Below are 18142 nucleotides of genomic sequence, written 5' to 3' on the forward strand. Positions count from 1 at the left end.
GGAAGCTGGTAAGACAGTATCAGCTCTTGCTTGGATGATCACACTGGCTTTTTATCTGGCCAGTTCCCAACCAGAAATAAGAGTGAATGTCTTGATTATGCGTGTCAGATTATGCCACTCCTCTGCTCAGGACCTTCCAATGGATTCTGTTTAGATGGGCCCCACCGCCTCTGCAGCCTCATTTCCTACCATTCTCCTCCCTGCTCACTCTGCTCCATCATTCTGAGCTACTCTGCTTCCCCACCACACCTCAAACATGCTCCTACCTTGGGCCTTTGATGTTTTCTTTTTACCTAGAATGTTTTCCTTCAGATGCCCTCTTGGCATCCCTCTCTTGCCTCTTCTAGGGCTTTGCTCAAACCCCAGTGAGGTCTTCCTTGCCTAACCAAAGCAACACTGTGGTCCCTCTGCCCTGCTCTTCCTCTTCCCTTCCCCTGCTGCTTTTCTCCATTGCCTTTTCCACCCCCTAATTTCCTACACACACTATGATTTATCTGTTTATTTTGGGCCCTGTCTCCCATGCTAGAGTGAAAGTTCCAGCAGGTTGGGATTTTTGTTGATTTTACTCACTATGCATCCCCAGGACCCAGAGCAGGGTCTGACAGTATATGTTCATTGAATGAAGGAATGAGCAGATTATTTCTGTCCCAAGAGGGAGTATCTCTCCAGCAGCCCCAAACACCCTGTTAGCCTGTCAGGGTCCTTAGTCTCTGGGTCTTGCTGGGCAAACACCCATACCCCACAATCCCTGCCCAACCAGCCCTGTACCATCCACAGCCTCAGTTTCATGCCCAGATGCTCTGTGGAAGGCTGGGAAGGGAAGGAAAAGGAAGGCTCAAGCTTTCCCTTCACTCGGAACATCTTTTGCCTTCCTGAGTTTACCCACAGGGCGTTGTTGTGGTTTTAGGTTGTATTCAAGCACTTATTTGAGACAGCTTCTCAGGTAGCATCCGGAAGGTCACCATCCCTTCAGGAACATTCCCCTTGTGACTGGCAGGGATTGTTCTCTCAGTCCCCTGCCACCTGTGGAAAATTAAAGGAAGTAATAGGGAAAGGAGTAGGAAAGAACATGGAAGGAACAAGGTTTCAGGAAGATGCACGGGACTCTGTGCGGCGGCCTACAGTACCTGGGTGCAGAAAAAACACTGGGTGCTTTGCGCCTGTGTCTGATAATATGACCCCCAGGGTGAAAAGTGCTGAGGATGAATGGTTGGTGAAGTCAGGCTGGCATTTTGCCTGAATCACATGTGCTGGGCCAATGGGCCAAAATCTCACATTCCTTACACCAGCCTTATTCTTCTCCTCCAAGAGATTTTACATTTATCCTGCATATTGCCCATGAACTGTGGTTATATCCTGTGCATTTATTGAATTAAAAGCCCATGGATCTACTCTACATCCTAATCTGGCTTATCCCCTCAACGTTATCCAAGCATAATTGAGAAGTAAAAATTGTATAAATTCAAGGTGTACAACATGTTTTGATATAAGATGTTGGTCAAAGGGTACAAAGTTTCAGTTATGCAAGATGAATAAATTCTTAAGATCAAATGTGCACTGTGATGACTATAGTTAATGTCACGGACTGTAGCTTGCCAGGCTCCTGTCTATGAAATTCTCCAGGCAATACTGGAGTGGGTTGCCATTTCCCACTTCAGAGGATCTTCCTAACCCAGGGATGGAATCCATGTCTCTTGGGTCTCCTGCATTGGCAGGTGGATTCTTTACCACTGCGCCACCTGGGAAGCCCATAGTTAATAATACTGCATTGTATACTTGAATTTACTAAGACAGTGAGTGTTCTTGCCATGTGCACAAAAAAGTAACATGTGAGGTGATAGACACGTTAATTAGCTCAATTGTGGTAACCATGTCACAAGGTATATTTATATCTAACCTAGCTTCAAGCTTTGGGGAAGAGCAAAGAGAAATGCTTGCTTTCAGGGAATGCCAAGTTCTCTGATGCTCACAGGTAGATAACTGTGTGCTCCAACTGTATGTGCTAAGATCCAGCTCTATGTCAGAGAAAGTCTACTTCCACTGGACTTCAGATCAGCAAACAAAGTTTTTATGTCAGAATATGCATTATGCCCCATCAAAGCATTTGTCAGGAGCAACCCTGGATACTAAATAATTATGAATAAAAATAAAGATGGAAAGAGTAAGGAGGTTAAGTTATTCATTCTTTGTTCATTAAAACAGAACTAAGTCTTGTTGTTTGGTTTCAACCTGGTTCTCCCAGGTTGAAAGAGAAAAAAAAGGGTTAAGACGATGCTTTGTGTGTGTGTTAATTGCTAAGTTGTGTCCGACTCTTACAACCCCATAGACTACAGCCTGCCAGGTTCTTCTGTCTGTGGAATTCTCCAGGCAAGAATACTGGAGTGGGTAGCCATTCCCTTCTCCAGCGGAGAAGATCCAGGGGATCTTCCTGACCCAGAGATCGAACCTAGGTATCCTGCATTGCAGGCAGATTCTTTACCATCTCAGCCACCAGGGAAGCCCAAACGATGCTTTGCTATCTCACAAACGGTTAACTTCAGCACTGCTTGGTCCCCAGGCATCTCTAAGAGAAGAGAGGATGGAGTTGCTTCCTTAAAGTCCCAGTGCTCTTGGCAGTCTGTTTGGTCCCAATAGTCTCACGTGGGTGGCGTGTATAAATTGACACTTGACATAGCGGATGGCCTGGGAGTCTGTGGGACTAGGTGGATGTGGTTAGTTTTCTGCTAGAAAATGAATAGTTTCAAGTCCTCTCCTGTTAGTTTTACCACTTAGAAACAGGAACTCAGGATTCCAGACATCTGGCAAATTCAACAACCCTGCCTTAACAAAAACTGAGTATTATGAGGAAGGTATGCCGCTAAATCCAACCTTTACGAATAGAGATAGGGCTGGAGCGGAGAGACACAGAGTGTGGCATTAGAGTCCCATATGGGGCGGTGTGCGTGGGGGTGTGGAGTATAGACTGACAGAGGGACAGAGGGCCTGGCCACTCCAGTCTCTAGACTCTGCAGAGTGCTTCCGCTGAGGGTCAAGGAGCAGTGAGATGTCCCAGGAACAGGAATTCTGCAGCGATGTGCATCCCAGGCCATAGGCAGTTAGAAAACCTTCACAAGGGTTATTACCACCTTTTCTTATATGGTCAAGCCCTACCCACCTGAGGTCAGGTTCCCAGGTAGGCTGGCAGGAGCAAGGTATAACTGCTCCCCTTTCCTGGCTCCAGTCTCCAGGGTAGAGAAATCAGGAGCCAGGCAAAACCTTGTTAACCTTTTGTGACCAGAGTGAACAAAACTAATCCCAAGGTGCCACTTTTCCTCCCATTCCTCCACTTGACCTTAACTTCCCTACTTTCCCTTTCACCTGGGTGAAAGGTCCAGTTACATTTCTTCCCCATGGATGTAACTCCTATGACCATTTATAAATCACTCCCAATCAAGTCAAGAGGTAGATGTTTATATAATGTGTAATCTTATCTGGAGATGTACTCAGGGGTGATCCAACCTTGATGGAGATTCCCAATCACAGATCTGACTCACTGTTATACTCAATCATCTGTTTTATTTTAAAACATGTCTACACTGCATTGAGCACAACACAGATGTGACCAGGAAACCCACAGCCCTGTCCCAGCAGGTGATGGGTCCAGTGTATGACTTGGGCTTGACTATTATTTTTCACAGTAAGAAAAAAAAAAAAAGAGAGAATAAGAAAGAGGAAATTAACATTATTCCCAACTCCTGTTCAGGAATCTGAGTGATGAAATGGAAGGGTAGTTGAGAGATTCATAAAGCATTTCCAAAGCCCGTTTTCTCCATCAGTCGATGTTCAAATATTGAACCTGGGATTTTGGACTAGCTGGACTTGAGTGACACAAGGGCTTACTGTTTAAAATTACATCCATCCATTACTGCAAAAGGTAGGGGAACAGGCCAAGCTTTCTGACTGATAGTCTACTTTTTCCTGTTTTATGAACCTGATGAATTCAGAGGCTATCAGAAATGTAGAACCACAACTGTGACACAGCATCTGCTCAGCGTAAAACCTTTTTGTGTAGGGGAAAGAATTCAGTTGGCCTACGGGGAGAAATGTCCTGAGCTGGATGGTGCCAATACAGAATTGTCAATCATAACCCCACTGAAATATGGGGGATTTGTGAAAACCAGAAACAGCTTCCATTTTAAGATAAAGTCTCTAAATCCAGTTGCTTTCTAAAAATTAGTGTTCCCATTTCTTTCCTCTGAAGCAGAAAGTAAATGCTAGGAAGCTGACAGGTTTTGTTTGTCACAAGCACACACAGGGTTTGGGGACCACTGTGGCTCTCAGTTCCTGGAACACCTGAGCCTCTGGCATCACTGGGCCTCCACAGCCTTATTTTGCATCCAGGGCTGAGGTCCTCATATTCCAGAACAAAGAAGCCAATATGGAGGACTTGGGTGACGGGGAAGCAAGAAGGCCACCCCGTCAGGTCTGGATCTCTATCATCTGAGGAAAATGGAAGTAAAACATTTATACTTGTGTACAAACAAACCTTTGATTCATCAAGTCATTAATGGAGAAGACAGCAGAGTACACCGAGACCCTTGGTGTAAGAAATAAAACGCCTTCCCCAAAGTAAGACTTCTATCTATGATCTAAGATAGATGTCTTTGAAATGCTTTACCTGGACCAGTGAAAGCCAGTAGCTAATTACATATTACACAAGTATAAATTTTCTACTTCATTATCCATACCAAATCAGGCTCTAAAATGGACCCCACTGGACTGGAATGTGTATGCTTTAACAGATCAGAAACTGCAGAGCACTTATGCCACTACTGACATAGCTCTATACCCAAGGACACCATTGGTATAAATATTTTCAGATTCCTTTGCATTTTAACAATAACAGAGGAGAGTCCAAACAAAGACTAATTACAAAGACAAAAACCAAGACAATTACAGCTTCTGACATCCGCTGAATGATTGTGTTGGTCATAAAGTTTGTTCAGATTTTTCTGTAAGATCTTACGGTAAAAACCTTAACAAATTTTTTGGCCAACCCAATCTATTGTCTATTTAGTTACAAATCAGGTTTAACACAGCTTTGCTCCATTTTCTATGCATTTTGCCTTTTAAATCACACACAAAATTTATATTAAAACAATACTTTTTTTCAAAAGACAAAGGCTTAGAGGAGCACGTCTTATGAATACTCTTTCCTTCAGTTAGTTTTAGCGAGTGGAGGGATCACCGTGGATTTTGAGTGTGGTGGTGAAGCAATTCCACGGGTCATCTTCTCCATGTGCTCAGGGACGGGGCAGGGGGGGATGTTGGAAGCTCTCTTTTTTAAAATGTATTGACAGGACAGCACAATTCTTTAGCACTTTAGGGCCTGTGAAGACAAGGAGAAAGGTGACTGTCACTTCTTTTACTGGCATTGTGACTACTAGGTCCTGGGGCTCTTATCTCCCTACTCATCCCTCCTCCAGGCCTGATTCTCAGGATCACATTCAGGCCTGACTTAGGGTCAGGCTCCCAGGCATTTCCAGATACATAAATCTGCAATTGTATTGCCGCTTGTGTCCCTTGATGCCCCCAGTCATATATTTATCCTCTCCCCATTCAATCATATATTATCTCCCCAACAGAAATAAGAAAATGTTTTCCTCTGGCTATGAATTTGAAATGTTCTGAATTCCTAGGAAATTTTAATGGAGAAATAATTCCTTTTCCTGGGTGTGTGGGTGCATGCAGGACAGGCGTGGAGGGAGGGGCCCCAGCACCAGTGGAATTCCTTATCGGAATAGGGTCCTCGCTCTGCCACTAATGTTCTTTTGAGAACCACCTACCTCTGATGACTGGTAGTAGGGTGATTGGGTATCATTAAAACTTGATTTGGGTTTTCCTTCAAGTTCACTGAGTCGGAAAATTAAGACGTCAAATTGGGTCAGATTGCAATGGAAATCAACTGAAGAACCATCTGGGGTGCTCTCTTGGAAACTTACAAGGGGACACTTCAGATGCAGTGCTTAGGGAGGTTGGTGGCTTCTGCACATGATCTTTATTTAGAGTGTCTATTAGTTCAAAGGTTGGAAACCACCCCCTTCATTTACGTATCACAAGAGCCTAAGGTTTATACTTACGAGTATCTTCCCGACATTTTCCGATAAATCACACGGATGATTATGCCAATGACTGCGATGCCTAGTAAGACGCCAACAATGACTGCAACCAGGGTCCCCACTGACAAGCCACCTGAATGAGACAGGAAAAAAAAAAAAAAAGCAGAGTCCCCAGATGAACAATACAGCAGCAATAAGCAATGTCACAGGCCCACTGTAGATAACAAATGATGCTCTATGTTGTTTGTCCTCTATCTAGTTTGACTTAGAAGGGGAAAAGAGCTGGGGTTATTCTAATCACGGAAAGATTTCTGGATCTCAAGATATATCAAGAAGCATACCATTCTGACTAGATGGCTTCACTGTTTACTGAGTAGCTTTTGTGTACACATAGCAATTGAATTAGCCCCAATTTCCATCCTTAGGACCCATAAATTGTGACATGACACCATTCTCCACAGCTGTTGTGAAGACTCACTTGTGGTTTGCTTATTTTCAAATACAGGCAATTTCGTTTTTTCTCTTAAGAGATTTGAAACATTTTCAAAAGGTTTTCAACTCCCGTTGATTACAATCCAGGAAAGAATGCTAATTCATCACAAAGATTAAAGTTCAAAGAAACCTTTTTAAAAACTCCCATAAGAATGTTTTGATAACAAAATCTAACCCACCTTTCTGAGCGACTTTTGGTTTTTCTCCATCTGTTTTCCCTATAAAGAGAGAGTTGCAATGATATAGAATTATTAGGAGTTAATAACTATAATTTAACAATTGGCAGAAGATGGACTTACTCTAAGTGGAAGGTAGCAAAACACAAGCAAAGAGGATAATTTCTTAAGTAAATTGGATCGGGGACTTTTAAGCAGGCTCTGACATGATCCTGTCTTTAAAACTATTATTTATTGAATTTATGAATGCTTCTTCATACCTATGAGTCCATAGTTCTTTGGTAAATGTTACTTTTTCCCCCACCCACTGTGGAGAGCAGAGTCAAGGTAACTCACCCAGAGAGATCTTAAATAAATGGTCAAAGATTTCAGAAGTTAGGGTAACAAAAGAATCCAAGGCTGTTGATTCTTGGTCCAAAGTCAAGATCATGAAAAACTCACCCATTGGGAAGAGGTTTATTTTGAAGAAACGTGATTTTGAGAGCAAAATGTTTTGGAAGTTGTGGTCAAGACTGTGATATCGCCCATCTTGTGGTATCAATTTCCTTTGCTTTCATAGAAAATCCAGATCTTACAGGGCACTTAAGCTTAATGAGACTACATCCTTTGTATTTTCAGTTCATTCAGTTCAGTTGCTCGGTCATGTCTGACTCTTTGTGACCCCATGGATTGCAACACACCAGGCTTCCCTGTCCATCACCAACTCCTGGAGCTTGCACAAACTCATGTCCATTGAGTCAGTGATGCCATCCAACCATCTCATTTTCTGTTGTCCCCTTCTCCTCCTGCCTTCAATCTTTCCCAGCATCAGGGTCTTTTCCAATGAGTCAATTCTTCGCATCAGGTGGTCGAAGTATTGGAGTTTCAGCTTCAGCATCAGTCCTTCTGATGAATATTCAGGACTGATTTCCTTTAGCATTGACAGGTTTGATCTCCTTTCAGTCCAAGGGACTCTCAAGAGTCTTCTCTGACACCACAATTCAAAAGCATCAGCTTTTCGGTGCTCAGCTTTCTCTATACTCCAACTCTCACATCCATACACGACTACTGGAAAAACCATAACTATGACTAGACAGACTTTTATTGGCAAAGTAATATCTTTGCTTTTTAGTATGCTATCTAGGTTGGTCATAGCTTTTCTTCCAAGGAGCAAGGGGCTTTTAATTTCATGGCTGCAGTCACCATTTGCAGTGATTTTGGAGCCCCCCAAAATAGAGTCTCTCATTATTTCTATTTGTTTCCCCATCTATTTGCCATGAAATGATGGGATCAGATGCCATGATCTTAGTATTCTGAATGTTGAGTCTTAAGCCAGCTTTTTCACCTGCTTCTTTCACTTTCATCAAGAGGCTCTTTAGTTCTTTTTTGCTTTCTGCCATAAGGGTGGTGTCATCTGCATATCTGAGGTTATTGATATTTCTCCCAGCAATCTTGATTCCAGCTTGTGCTTCATCCAGCCTGGCATTTCTCATGATACACTTTGCATATAAGTTTAATAAGCAGGGTGACAATATACAGCCTTGACGTACTCCTTTCCCTATTTGGAACCACTCTGCTGTTTCATGTCTGGTTCTAACTGTTGCGTCTTGACCTGCATACAGATTTCTCAGGAGGTAGATAAGGTGGTCTGGTATTCCCATCTCTTTAAGAGTTTTCCAGTTTGTTGTAATTCACAGTCAAAGGCTTTGGCATGGTCAATAAAGCAGAAGTAGATGTTTTTCTGGAATTCTCTTTGTATTTATGGCACTATTATTGTAGGATTTCTATCTGCAGCTAACTCTAATCTAGTGGTTCAAATGTGAATATTCTTATTTACCTAGCATGTGGATATAAGTTGCTTAACTATGAATTCCTTTCTGGAAGTAAGAAATAACATTGTTTTCTTCAGATAATTTTTACACAATTCTATTAAAAAATAAAGGCCTTTTGTTTCTCCCATCAACTTCTTGGTATACTGAGCCCTTCATTCTTCTGGGTGGTAGTTGTTTATGAAGAAAAAGTCGAGAGGCCTTAATTTAATGAGACAACAGAGATATGTGATTTAATCAGGCTCAGCCCTAGACTCTTAGCTCACAATTTGCAAAATATCAGATATCTAATGCTCTCCTAATCAAAAGTGAAACCACCCAACCATCAACTATAAGATGTTTACTTTTTCTAATGGATGATTTGGAAAGAAAAGTTATCAACTCTGTATCAGGTCCATCTTCCAAAAAAAAAAAGACATCCTTTCAAGATGGCCCTAGAGTTGTCATTGTTCAATAGCTAAGTTGTGTCTGATTCTTTAAGACCCCATGGACTGCAGCATGCCAGTCTCCTCTGTCCTCCACTATCTCCAGGAATTTGCTCAAACTAATGTCTATTGAATCAAGTGATGCCATCCAACCATCTCATCCTCTGTTGTCCCCTTCTCCTCCTGCCCTCAATCTTTCCTAGCATCAGGGTCTTTACCAAAGAGTCAGCTGTTTGCATCAGGTGGTCAAAATACTGGAGCTTTAGCAATAGTCCTTGCAATGAATATTCAGGGTTGATATCCTTTAGGTTTGACTAGTTTGATCTCTGTGCAGTCCAAGAGACTCTCAATGTCTTCTCCAATACCACAGTTTGAAAGCATCAACTCTTCAGTTCTCAGCCCTCTTTGTGGTCCAATTCTCACACCTGTACATGACTACTAGAAAGACCATAACTTTGACTACATGGACGTTTTTTGGCAAAGTGATGTCTCTGCTTTTCAATGTACTCTCTAGGTTTGCTATAGTTTTCCTTCCAAGTAGCAAGTGTCTTTTAACTTCATGGCCCCAGAGTACAGGTCCTTGAACCCATCTCTTCCTGCATGAGCTGAACCCATGCCTCTAGAACATTTACATGGAGCTCAAACTGATCAGGCCACCTCACATAAAAAAAGCAGCTGGGAGACTTCTGGGTTTGCAGCCTGCCCAGAACAAAGGTGTCATCCTATCAACTCCCTAAATGCTATACCTGGCTGACAACTACCAGTAGAGACAGGTCAAACATTTGCTTTTCATGTCTTAACATGGTGGCTCATGACACAACATACTGGGCTCATAACACAACATTATCATCATCAATGACACCATTTTCCAGAAAATATATTACCAAAATAAAGTTTGTGGATGATTCATCACTAAATTAGAGTTTACTAGCCTCATACTCCCTAAGCCTCTTCCCAATTACACTGACTGTGATCACTCAAATGAATCATGCACATGAACATCATCAAACTTGGGCATTTGATGGTAAAGGCATTTGCAGCCCTAATAAAATTACCTCTTAAAAAAACAAGTGTTTATGATTACATTTTAACTCACATGTGAAAATTTCTTGGAACACTGATGCATGAAGTAGGAATGTGCCATACGTCACAGTTTTTGTGAAAGGGTGGAGAAGAGGACAGACAAGAAAGTAATCATGAGTATTTTCCAGGAAATTGAGACATTTTCAAGGAATAGGAAAAATATTCTGGTACGATAAAAAAAAAAAAAAAAAAAAAACCACTCAACTTGGAATGTTCCATTTTCGGCTTGCCATGAATAAGATATCAACTCTTGTTACAAATGATCAATGCTTCTCCAAAATTTTGAAATGTTTCCAGTGAGTAATTATATTGATTCTTTCCTTGATTAACCCTATTTAGCTCACTCTGTTATTTAATGTCAACCATTTCTTTAGCATCTTAGAGTAATCCTTAGGCGTTATTTTCTAAGCATATTATGAAACTTTTCTATCTTTGTCGTAAAATACACATAATATGAACGTTACTGTCTTCACAGTTTTTAAGTGTACTATTTGATGGTATTATGTACATTCACCTGGTGTGCAACCATCAGCCCCATTCATCTCCACAACTCTTTTTCATCTTGCAAAAGTGACACTCTCTACCCATCTCCACTACCAGCACCCCCCCCAACAACCCCTGGCAACCACCATTCTGCTTTCTGTCTATGATTTTGACTACTCTATGTACCTCACCTAAGTGGAATCACAGAGCATTTGTCTTTTGGTGACTGGTTTATTCCATTTATTCCTCAAGGTTCATCCGTGTTATAGCATGTGTGAGAATTCTCTTCCTATTAAAGGCTGAATAATATTCCATTGCATGTATATGACACATTTTGTATATGTGTCATGTGTATATTTTGTATATGACCCAATCATCTATTCAGGGACAGTTGGGTTGCTTCCGTGTTTCAGCTATGGTGTATAATGCTGCTGTGACCAAAAGTGTACAAATACAAAGCATTAAAAAAATCTGCAGAAGTTCTTTAGAGTTTTAATAACCAGATTGGTGATTGGGAATTGTATATTAAACAATAAGGACTAACTTTCTAGGTGTTCAGCTGTGCAACTGATTTTAGGAACCATAGGTTCAGGGGAGGTCCTTATGTTTACCTTCATTTAAAGATGAAAACACCTAACTAGGTACAATGATGATAGGAAATTGCTCAAGTTAGCAAGCATTCATTGCAGTTACTAGAAGATTAGTTCGTTTTATCTTCCACCCCTATCTACTACAAAATAAGGCATATTTAAAAAATATCCCAAACAACTGAATTTCTTTCAAGAAAGCACTGGAAATAGGAAGCTCTTTCTCTTACTAAGTTGTAATGGCAATCATCTTTCCTCACAATCACTAGTGATGGTCTAAACCTCATAATAGTGATGCAGACTCAAAGTTGTCCTTCAGAATTTATCCCCAAGGTGAGCCTCCATCCATATTGCTGCATTTACCAACTATAAAGTATAACCCCAAACCCTGCTAAGACAGACTTAGAATAGATTCTTGCATCATTCTTGCAGATAGGAACTCAGTGTACAGTAAGAAGGTAAATGTTAGCAATGTTATTGCTGTTCAGTCACTAAGTTGTGTCCAGCTCTTTCTGACCCCAGGGATTCCGGCACACCAGGCTCCTTGGTCCTCCACTATCTCCCGGAGTTTGCTCAAATTCATGTCCGTTGAGTTGGTGATCCTATTGAACCATACCATCCTCTCCTGCTCCCTTCTCCTTTTGCCTTCAATCTTTCCCAGCATCAGGGTCTCTTCCAATGAGTTAGCTCTCTGCATCAGGTATTGGGAGCTTCAGCTTCAGCATCAATCTTTCCAATGAATACTCAGGATTTATTTAGTGTTGACTAGTATGATCTCCTTGCAGTCCAAGGGACTCTCAAGAGTCTTCTCCAGGACCACAATTCAAAAGCAGCCATTCTTTAGCATTCAGCCTTCTTTATGGTCTAACTCTCATATCTGTACATGACTACTGGAAAAACCATAGTTTTGACTATACAGACTTTTGTTTAATATGCTATCTAGGTTTGGCATAACTTTCTTTCCAAGGAGCAAGTGTCTTTTAATTTCACTGCAGTCACCATCCATACTGATTTTGGAGCCTAAGAAAATAAAATCCGTTATTGCTTCCACCTTTTCCCCTTCTATTGCCAGGAACTGATGGGATTGGATATCATGATCGTAGTTTTTTGAATGTTGAGTTTCAATGGTAGGACAGAATCTACTAAGATATAGATAGGTTGGCTAACTTTTACCCTCTTGGGTATCAACACAAAGTTTTTTGTGTAGCATTATATCAGCTTACGGTCAGCAATATGACACTAGTAGCTATCTCACTTACTTTTGTGGGGGCATTATCACTAGCTGTCATTCGAAGTAGAGAGCAGAGTTCAACAACCCAATAAATATGAACTCTGATCCTACCACACAAAGCTTGGTTCAAAATTACTGCTTACATTCCAACATTCATACTGATGATTATATTTGTCCCTGGATTTTTGGGAATGCACTGATGGTGCAAAAGAAGATCAACCCCTACTGGGGTGACTGTTTTTCTTACCCTGAGAGTGACTAGTCGCTGGTACATGGGTATGGACTGTGGTCTTGGCAGGTGTGCTCTGGGCAGGTGTGCTTTCGCCTGTTGGCAGATCTTCTATGTGACTTTGTGTTACATTCTCTGTTCCTGTCGGTCTCTATTAGAGATGTAAAAGGCAAAACAGAAATAAAACTTAATACTGTAAAATATATACTCTATCTTATGTCAGAAATTGACTTAAAGTAGTATAAATATATAAGCTATATGATGACATAAATTTAAAGTGGAAACAAGATAACACACATAAGAAACAAGAATGAGGAATAAGAGACAGGAATAAAATCATGTCTACTCTAGAAATAAATCCCAAATGTTGAGCATGCTGACTACCTGAGGTGTAACTTTTTAGAAAATACTGGGTCACTAGGCATTAATTCTTTCCCTCCCTTGAACTTGAATGGTACATTTTTTCCTGTAATGTTTATTCAGCACATATTATGTTGCATTATTTTTAATGCCCTTCCTCCCCCAGAGCTTACCATTTGCCAGGCCCTCTAAATACTTTCTCATTAACACCACAAAAAACCCTAAGATATAAGTTCTATTTTTTTTTTTTAAGTTATTTTTGGCTGCTTTGGGCCTTCCTTGCTGGGTGTGGGCTTCTCTAGTTGTGACTCGAAGGCTCCAGAGTGTGCAGGCTCAGTAGTTACGGCACACAGGCTTAGTTGCCCCACAGCATGTGGGATCTTAGTTCCCCAACCAGGGGTTGAACCCACATCCCCTGCATTGGAAAGCGGATTCTTAACCATTGGACCACCAGGGAAGTTTCAAGAAGTAAATTCTATTATTAGCCCTATAATACGAACAAGGTTTAGAGAGATCAGATAATATGCCCAAGTTCACATAGCCAACAAGCAACAGAACAAGACTTGGAAATGGTTCTGTTGACTCCAAAGTTCATGTCAATACAGCATTTAACAAGCTAATGAGTACAGGCAAAAAAACAAACATAGATCAGTGGAATTATATAAAACTCAAAAACTTTGCATCAAAGGACACAATCAATAGAATGAAATGGCGACCTATGGAATGGGAGAAAATACTCACAAATCATATTATCTGATAAAAGTATATAGAACTCCTATAAATGAATAACAAAAAAATCAAATAACCTGATTTTAAAAATGGGAAAAAGGACTTGAGTAAATCAATCTCCAAATATGGTATACAATGGCCAACAAACATACAAAAGATATTCAATCGTACTAATTATCAAAGAAAAACAAATCAAAAGCACGATGAGATTATCACCTCACAGCGGTTAGGAGGGCTACTATCAAAAGAACAGAAAATAAATTGGAACCATTGTGCACTGTTGATGGGGTTGTGGAATGGATGCAGCACTAGGGAAAACAGAATGGAGGTCCTCAGAAAAATTGAAAATAGAATTAGCATATGATCTAGCAATGCTACTTCTGAGCATAAACCCAAAAGAATTAAAAGTAGGGTTTGGAAGAGATATTTGCATGTCCATGTTCACAGTACTATTCACAAAAACCAAGAATTGAAAGCAATCCAAATGCATGAAGAAAATGTAGTATATACTCACAGACAATGGAATATTATTCAACCTCCAAAGAGAAAACATTCTTACACATGCTACAACATAGATGAACACTGGGGGCAATCATGCCCAGGCATACTGAAATAAGCCAGTCTCCAAATATCCTTGCATGTGATCACAGGCCTATGAAGCAACTTCCTCTCTTCTTGGGACACTCACCGGAGTTGCCAACGGTTCTTTACTGGCAGCTGGGGTTGACACATAATCTTCCACACCCAGGGTCGTCTTCTCATTTTTCACACCTGTAGTCACATCATCTTCTGGCCGGACCGTGCTGGCTGAAAAGGGGAGATCGAGTCAGACCTCAAGGTGAAATCATGGGCAGACCTGACTGGTCAGCTACAATCAGATTTTTTTTTTTTTTTCATTTCTTTTGGGTATTTTTTCCTTTTTAGGGAGTTTTCATTCTGGCTTAACACAAACCATTCTACATATACAGAACAGCCTGGTCATCTCCATTGTAAAAGAAAGGAAGATGGGACTCCAAAAAGGTGAAGCAGCCAGACCCTCCCTGGTTCCCACTGAGGCGTGCTGGACAGTGGGATGGGTGTGGGTGTGCATGTGTGTGTGTGTGTTTACACCTTGACTTTTCTTTCAATAATGAACCTGATTCTTTCTGGTGCCATTTCATGTAAAGAATTAATGCATTTAGGTTAATAGAATTTCATATAGACCCAGAAAAATTCTCAATTAGAGTCTGGAAATATTTCTGAACATGTTGATTAGCAGGCTCTCTGTTATAAAGAGTGAAGTAAGTTGGAAAGAGGAAAACAAATATCATATATTAACGCATATATATGGAATCCAGAAAAACAGTATAATGAACCTATCTGTAGGGCAACAGTAGAAGACACAGAGATAGAGAACAAACTTGTGGATGTGGTGAGGGAAGGAGAGGATGCGGCGAATTGAGAGAGTAGCATTAACACATATACATTACCATGAAAGTGTCAAAGTGTTAGTCGCTCATCGACTAGACTGTCAGGCTCCTCTGTCCATGGAATTCTCCAAGCAATACTGGAGTGGGTTGCCATTCCCTTCTCCAGGGGATCTTCCTGACCCAGGGATCAAACCCAGGTCTCCTGCATTGCAGGCATATTCTTTACCGTCGGAATCACCCAGGAAGCCCCATCCATTACCATATGTATTACTAAAATAGACAGCCAGTGGAAATTTGCTGTATGCCTCAGGGAGCTCAACCTAGTACTCTGTGACAATCCAGAGGGGTAAAATGGGGTGGGAGTTGAAAGGAAGTTTCAAGAGCAATGGGACATATGTATACCTATGGCTGATTGATTTTGATGCATGGCAGAAACCAACACAACATTGTAAAGCAATTATCCTCCAATTAAAAATAAATACATTAAAAAAAAACTTAAATGAAGTAAAATAAAGCTAGATGGTAAACTTAAGAAAAGATTAGCAGGCTCTATCCCAAACCTACTAAATCAGAATGTCCAAAGGCAGGGGTTCCTTCTTGTTAAAATCGAGCTTGTGCTCCATTTAATTTTGAGACTGCTGTCTGCTTGAATGATTAGACCCACTGGCTCTAACTACAGACTTATACACATAGACATAGAGGTTGACATATAGAGTTCAACCTCTTCTTTTACAGTTGGGATCATCATCTACAAGGGAGAATCAGTAATATACTTACAAGGGTGCTGAGATAACTAACAGACCTTTTAGTGTACCCAGAGCTAAACTAAAGAGAGACCTCACAACCCCTGGCTCTGGCTTTGCATTACCACTGGACGAATGACTCTGTTGTGCCAATGAGAAAGGTTTCCAGAGGAGCAGGGAATAGGTGGGGTGGGACCGCAAGTTGAATTCTAGGACGCAGGGAGGACAAGTGGCCTTTTCTTCACTCTCTACCGCAATGATTGGAGTTTATCCTGACCGAGTAGGAATGCCGTCTCAATTCATCAATAACCCTTTTCACAAGTTAAAACAAATCTGACTCACTGGTCATGGGTTCCCTCCCCAGACTCAGAGTGGCTCTGGAAGAAATTTCATGACTAAATACAGTTGCAAAATAAGCAAGCACACACAGCTCTTCAAGCAAGAGGGAGGGGGTGGTTGGAGACTTATGTGCTTAATTAAAGAGCAGATGTTCGTATCTAGGCAGCACATACGTGAGATATCCGGCCCTCGTCTTAAAGTTCCTTCTTTCTCTTATGCTTAGATAGCTCAGCCAAAGGCACAGCTAATAAATATTTGATCACAGCTTGTTTGCTGATGCACAGAGGAAGGAAGCCTCTAGAGTAAATTCTCTTGTTCCACGAGCCTTCTCTTTGCACTGAGTACTACTGAGCTGGTGCTGCCAATCAGCGCTTCCCAAGCATATGCATTATTTTCTCATCTGGGGTGGGGGAAGGCTTTCATCAGTTACCAACTAACTGATACCTCACTGCCAGCAAACAGATTGCTCCCTTTCTGGCTGGTTGCTGGGGTGGGAGTAGGGGTTTTGATCAGCTCTCATTAAGGATTTAAGATTATGATCTCAGCAAATGTTGAATGTATTTATCAACTTCAAGGGGAACTATCCTTTTGCCAGGCAAGCAGTCTTTATTAAAAAACTTAGCATCCTATTTTCTTTTCTTCCACTCCAGGTTCAAATACACTTAACAAACTATCCATTTAAAAACATTTTCTGGTGTGTTCAGCAAAATCACTTAGCATATGGGATCCTCTAGCTTTAAAAAGCAAAACAAAACCACCCTTGCTTAAAAAAAATAAATAAGCTAAATTCTTTCGTAGAAAGTTCAGTTCATTGAAAGCCTAATGATAAAAATTCCTTCTTGCTCTTTTCTACCCTTAGCCCACAGAGCCAAGGACTAAAATCGTTCTGAATAGACAAAAGGGCATTTTATGAATGACACTCATGATGAAGAGGCATGTCTTTTGTCTCACTGCCCTGGCATTCTTTTTGCTCCCTGGGAAAGTTGATCTTTAACAAGAGATGTTCACTTGTCCCTCTCATTATTTCGTCTGAAGGCTTTGCGGATGAATTGCTGAGTGTCAAGCCAGCATTTGACATCCTTTTCTCTTGAATGGTGAAATTCAAATCATGTGTTGCTGTCTTTGCTCTCCAATCATTTTCTTCTTCCTAAGACACGTGTGCGCAGTCAACACACACAACTATTTACGTAAATGCAGTGACAAACCTGCAATAAGAGAGTCTGTTCTGGAACGATGTCCCCTTATGCTCACATGAACACCTTCCTGCCACTCCCAGCCTCCCCCAGCCTGTGGGGCAGAACCAATGGACATTATCAACTGTCTGTAAGCCATCCACTTGGTTTGGAATTGGTGTGTATGTGTTATTCTTTTAAAAACTACTACTTCTAGGAAGATGGTGTGATAAGTTGACTTGATTCTAAGGTGTTTGAAGTTTGAGAACCAATAAGCACTGAAGAGATGTTTATCAGGATGAAAGCGCTAGTTACGAATCATTTTTTGTTTTTTTTGTTTTTAATTATGAAAGTATGACAACACATTTACAGGAGATATGGAAAATACAGAACAAAGTTATATTGTTCTGCATTTTCATACCTATTAAAATTACATATTACAATTATTTTTTAAGTAGATAAATTAAGATTTAGTTGAAGCTTCAACATAAAACTCTCAAAACTTAATAGAATGAAATAGTAGACCTGAAAACCACTATGAACCAATTCAACATAATTAAGATTTATAAAATTTTCACACAGCAGCAGGATACAAATTCAAGTTCCCATAGACTATAAAGCAGGAGACACTGGAACATATCCAGTTGCATAAAACAAGATGCAAAAATTTCATGGCCTAAAGGTATTGGAATCATACAGAGTCTGTTCTCTTATCACTGTGGAATTAAGTTAGAAATCAGTATCAAAAGATGTTTGAAAATAGCCCAGATATTTTCAA

The 18142-nt window shown here is 40.7% G+C and overlaps 1 protein-coding gene across 3 annotated transcripts in view; it reads right to left on the reverse strand.

Annotated features, from left to right (window-relative positions):
• Nucleotides 1-3535: 3535 nt before the first annotated feature.
• PDPN (podoplanin) overlaps nt 3536-18142 on the reverse strand; it is a 35055-nt gene continuing 20448 nt past the window's right edge. Inside the window, exons 2-6 of one of the 3 annotated variants that reach the window (XM_065936902.1) lie at nt 14390-14508; nt 12631-12763; nt 6770-6808; nt 6120-6231; nt 3536-5368 (exon numbers count right to left, since the gene is read on the reverse strand). In XM_065936902.1, the coding sequence (XP_065792974.1) occupies nt 5362-5368; nt 6120-6231; nt 6770-6808; nt 12631-12763; nt 14390-14508 (410 nt within the window). In that variant the 3' untranslated portion in view covers nt 3536-5361. Of the gene's footprint in view, nt 5369-6115; nt 6232-6769; nt 6809-12630; nt 12764-14389; nt 14509-18142 lie in introns of those variants that run through there. The other 2 variants (XM_065936904.1, XM_065936903.1) reach the window with 2 other exon arrangements.

The sequence above is a fragment of the Muntiacus reevesi genome, chromosome 5 (assembly GCF_963930625.1).
Source record: "Muntiacus reevesi chromosome 5, mMunRee1.1, whole genome shotgun sequence".
Taxonomy (NCBI): domain Eukaryota; kingdom Metazoa; phylum Chordata; class Mammalia; order Artiodactyla; family Cervidae; genus Muntiacus; species Muntiacus reevesi.